This window comes from Mandrillus leucophaeus, unplaced genomic scaffold (assembly GCF_000951045.1).
Source record: "Mandrillus leucophaeus isolate KB7577 unplaced genomic scaffold, Mleu.le_1.0 Scaffold527, whole genome shotgun sequence".
Lineage (NCBI taxonomy): Eukaryota > Metazoa > Chordata > Mammalia > Primates > Cercopithecidae > Mandrillus > Mandrillus leucophaeus.
This window is the reverse complement of record NW_012105664.1, coordinates 251,478-256,310: the sequence shown is the minus strand read 5'-3', so window position 1 is coordinate 256,310 and position 4,833 is coordinate 251,478. Positions and strand designations below refer to the sequence as shown.

General features: G+C 43.6%; 1 protein-coding gene across 2 annotated transcripts in view; it reads right to left on the bottom strand.

Moving 5' to 3' along the window:
* Positions 1 to 4,833, bottom strand: part of CENPP (centromere protein P) — a 299,356-nt gene that overhangs the window by 281,431 nt on the left and 13,092 nt on the right. For both annotated transcript variants that reach the window (XM_011996848.1, XM_011996849.1), the window contains exon 3: positions 3,764 to 3,852. In XM_011996848.1, coding sequence (XP_011852238.1) covers positions 3,764 to 3,852 — 89 coding nt within the window. The remainder of the gene's footprint in view (positions 1 to 3,763; positions 3,853 to 4,833) is intronic.

Here is a 4,833-nt window from a genome sequence, read left to right as displayed (position 1 = left end):
CACACTTTTAAACGTGAACAATGACAACTCATCTCTCTTTAGAGACTCAGCAATTACTAGGTTCTACGTCTTTCAAAGAATATATCAACAGTCCCTCTCCTTAGATTTTTTTTCCCCCCTGCATCCCCTAAAGCATATAGGACAGAAACTGCTAGTGGTCCCCTCTATTTATACTTTTTTCTTGTCCCAGTTTTTCATTGGCCATATGGCCAAGCATAATGAAGATTAAATTTCCAGCATCCTTTATATGAATTTGTTGGCCAATAGAACATAAGTGAAAATGATGAGTGTACACTTTCCAGAAAGTGTCCTTTAAAAGAACAGGTGAGCCTTTCTTTGCCCATCCTCTTCCTGATACCTGAAATGCTAATATGATCATTGCACCATGATTTGAAGCCATGTGTGGCTGATGGTAGAACCTGATTATCATAAAACCACCCTATTAGCCCTTGAAAACATACAAGTTTACTTAAGTAATAGAGAAATACACTTCTAGTACCTTTATTTTTAAGTTTTCTGTGAGGCACAGTTCAACTGATTCTAATTCATTCAGATGTGAGCTAACAGTATAAGCTTAGGCCATTACCAAACGGTCACAAAATTTTCAATCATGCTTTCGTGGCACAAGGATGAGACTATTAGCGTAAAATACTGTTGAGGTCTGGGTCAGTGCCAACACTGTCTGGTAGGAGGCAGAGTGTGGCCACAGCAGCAGGGGTTGTAGGACCTAAGCGGCAGGACATCCACTGCCTGGCTTCTGCCCTGTCTGTGCTGTCCTGGGGTGGTTACCCAGGCCCAGCAGGGCCAAACCACGCGGTAGTTCATGCCGGGAATGACTCTGGTCAGGCAGCAGTCATTCTTCAGGAGCATATCACATTATCAAAATGTCTTCTACACCGTGACCTCATCCTTATCTGACTCAGGAAGGCATCAAATTACTATCTGATAATTTCCATCAGAGGTTTAAGGTGACTGAAGTATGCAACTTAAATAAAGTGAAGATATTGCAGTCTATGTTGGATACTATAGTCTACGTTATGTCTCAGGCCATAGCCCCACTAAGAAGCATACCAACCAATCTTAGGGTACAACCCATCCTGGAAGGTACAACTCCACTAAGAAGCTCATCCACCTCAATGTCAGAGGATAATCTTTCCCTTCTCACTTGGATTTGTGGACAAGCCTCTCAAGGACAAGACTAATTCTGCCCACAATGGAGCTTCTCTCCACATAACCTATGAGGCAACTGTGAAAAAGATGAACTCGTACAGTAGAAAAAGCCTGCAAGACCCCAAGGCTGCTAGGATTCCCCTGAGCAGCTTCCTGGACATATATACTAGAGTGCAGACATTTTTGGAGATGGAAGTGGACCACGGGATTATGATTCCACCAACCTGCCATGGGTTGCAGGCTTGGCCCATTAATGGATGCCAGCATACAGAAGAGCATTCAGTAGATTACCACTCTCAGGTCAAGTTCACATCAGCCACAAAGAAAGAAAATATAGTCAGTCAGACTATGAAACCTTTTACAAAGGGACAACATCCAGGAGTCCAGCAGCCGCCTAAAGGAAAAGCCTGGGGTGGTGGCACAGGTTGTCCAGCCTAAATGATACCAATCCATTTGGGTCCATTCTCTGCTTTAGTCTTTAGCAAATGATCTTTGTGGTCATGTGATATCTCCTTGGTGACCTTGTACATCCCCAGGGCCTAGGGCCCATCTGGGAACAATGTCAGTCCCCTAGAGCCATTTACCACCCATGCCCTTGACACACTGAACATGCTGAAATGTGTTTTGTATCCCGCTCAACTGGCCTTGGCAATGCTACACGGCACCTTTTCTTGGTCACTTTGGCAGTGTAAGAGTGATACTCTAAGATGAGTACAAGCTGGGAGCTTTGCCATCATATGAGGGGGTCTAGACAACCCCTAGCCCATCCTCAGCCTGCCAGAGCCAGTAATAGCAAATGTAGACTTGGATTGCAAAGAGAAGCAAAACTTCCAAACCCAGGTAACTGTACCAAATCCTTGGGACTAGTTAGGGAGTGGCTATCTGACACAGAAGGAGGAAAGGTCCTGACTCCATAACCAACTCCTGTCTCATACTAAATGGGAAACTTGGGACAATTTTTGTGGCTAAGGACACTGATGAAAAGGATAAGGAATACTGGCACATGACCCTGAATATAAGCATGCAGCTTGTCCGCCGGACTCAGTTACAATAAATATTCTACACCACTTTAGTTATCTGATGAGCTGAGGTCAACGCAGCCTCACTGCCCTTCCCTGTTCTGTTCCTCCTCTTTGCACACATTCCGTTGGCCCAACTGGCAAAACCAACTGGTTGAAACTGCTTTCTCCTCTTTCAACTGCTTTCTCCGGCTTTCAACTTTTCTTGGAGTCAGCCTTTGAAGGTGGTTGAGCCGTGTTCTGCTGCACCCTGGCCAGTGGGGTTACTTATTATCATTCTGTCTGCTTTTGCTTTCCTGCTTCCTGATATTATGTGAAGGTCTTAGCCAAATGAATCTTCCTCCCTCTGTTGTGTCTCAGCAGTTCAGTACAATGTGCAAGATCATCCAGCCCCAAGGAGCATTCAGATGGCTGTGGTCCCAGATGACCACAACCTCATGAGAGGCCCTGAGCAAAGACACCCAACTGAGTGGCTCCAGAATTCCTGACCCACAGAAAATAGGTGAGATAATTAATACACATAGTCAGCCCTCCCTATCTATGGTTCTACATTCATAGATTGACCAACTGCAGACCAAAAATATTTGAAAAAAAAATCTACAGATGCAGATGGTTGCATCTGTACTGAACACGTGCAAGTTGTTTTTCTCATAATTATTCCCTAAACAATATACTATAGTAACCATTTCACAGCATTTACATTGTATTGGGTATTAGAAGTAATCTAGAGATGATTTAAAGTATAAAGGAGGATGTGTGTACATTATAGACAAATACTACACCATCTTATATAAGGGACTTGAGCATCCATGGATTTTGGTACTACAGGGAGTCCTGGAACCAATCCCTCACAGATACTGAGGGATGACTGTATTTTTGGTTGTTTTTTTGTATGTGTGACAGAGACTCACTCTGTTACCCAGGCTCGAGTACAGTGGCACAATCACAGCTCACTGTAGCCTCGATCTCTTAGGCTCAAGGAATCCTTCCACCTCAGCCTCTGGAGTAGCTGGGAGCTCAGGTGCACACCACCACGCCTGGCTAATTTTTAATTTTTTTGTAGGGACAGGGTCTCACTACATTGCCCACGCTGGTCTCAAACTCCTGGGCTCAAGCAATCCTCCTGCCTTGGCCTCCCAAAATGCTGAGACTACAGGTGTGTGCCACCATGTTTGGCCTATTTTGGGTTGTTTTAAAATGCTAAATATTATGGAGATTGATGAAGCAGCAACAGGTAACTAATAGTTATTAGGTGGCTGGCATATCACCTAACTACTGATGACACCCAGGACTATTCCCACAATCTTATGGAATTGCACTGGGAGCCCAGGAGCATCTTGCCACCTGTCCTTCAATAAATCACCTATGGCTTTCACAGCAACACTACCGTATGCAGTTGCTGGGCTATTAACACCTGAAATTTTGAAAATGTACCACTTTGCACAAATGTGCTATGAATAGGGGCCCTGGCTCATGAACTCCTCTTCAGATCCACCACTGTTGAAGGCTGGGGTGTGGGAATTGTTTATCATAGCAGAAGTACCTCTGTTATCACAACATGCTTCTTAATTTACCTGAATTTCCAGAATCTGAAATTCAAGTTGAAATGTAACCATGTGGCAATTTCCTGATAATCTGTGTCTCTGTAGAACTTTTCTTATACCTGTAAACCAGAAAAACAAATATTTTGTTTGCAAATAACCATTTTCTTCAAATGCCTATTATTTAATTTTGTGTGAATATCTACAATACATGTAGGTATATGTGTGAAAGTCTGCATTAGCAATTACATTGAAAAACTCTGGAAGAATGTAAACCAAATTGATTATCTTTGCAAAATAAAATTAATGATAACTTGTGTTTCTAGTTTTCTTTTTTTTTTCCAGACTGAGTTTCGCTCTTGTTGCCTGGGCTGGAGTGCAATGGCATGATCTTGGCTCGCTGCAACCTCCACCTCCCAGGTTCAAGCAATTCTCCTGCCTCAGCCTCCTGAGTAGCTGGGATGACAGGTGTGTGCCACCACATCCAGTTAATTTTTTGTATTTTTAGTAGAGACAGGGTTTCACCATACTGGTCAGGCTGGTCTCAAACTTCTGACCTCAGGTAATCCACCCACCTCGGCCTCCCAAAGTGCTGGGATTATAGGCATGAGTCACTGCACCTGGCCAAGTTTTCAACTATACCAAAAGTTATGGTAAGAAGTAGAAATGTACTAGTATAACCCTAGACAAATTTGAATCATGTTAACTGTTCAATGGTTTTTATTTTTCCAACACTACCTAGTTTTTAAAGGCAGTAAATTGAATCCATGCGTTTACCTCTGCTATTTCTCAAAACTGCACTAAAATGACAGTGATAAACGACATTTTTGAGATATAACATGCATACATTTGAATGCATAAAATGCCCTACCCTTTTTTTTTGAGACGGAGTCTCACTCTGTCACCCAGGCTGGAGTGCAGTGGCCAGATATCAGCTCACTGCAAGCTCCGCCTCCCGGGTTTACGCCATTGTCCTGCCTCAGCCTCCCGAGTAGCTGGGACTACAGGTGCCCGCCACCTCGCCCGGCTAGTTTTTTGTATTTTTTAGTAGAGACAGGGTTTCACCGTGTTAGCCAGGATGGTCTCAATCTCCTGACCTCGTG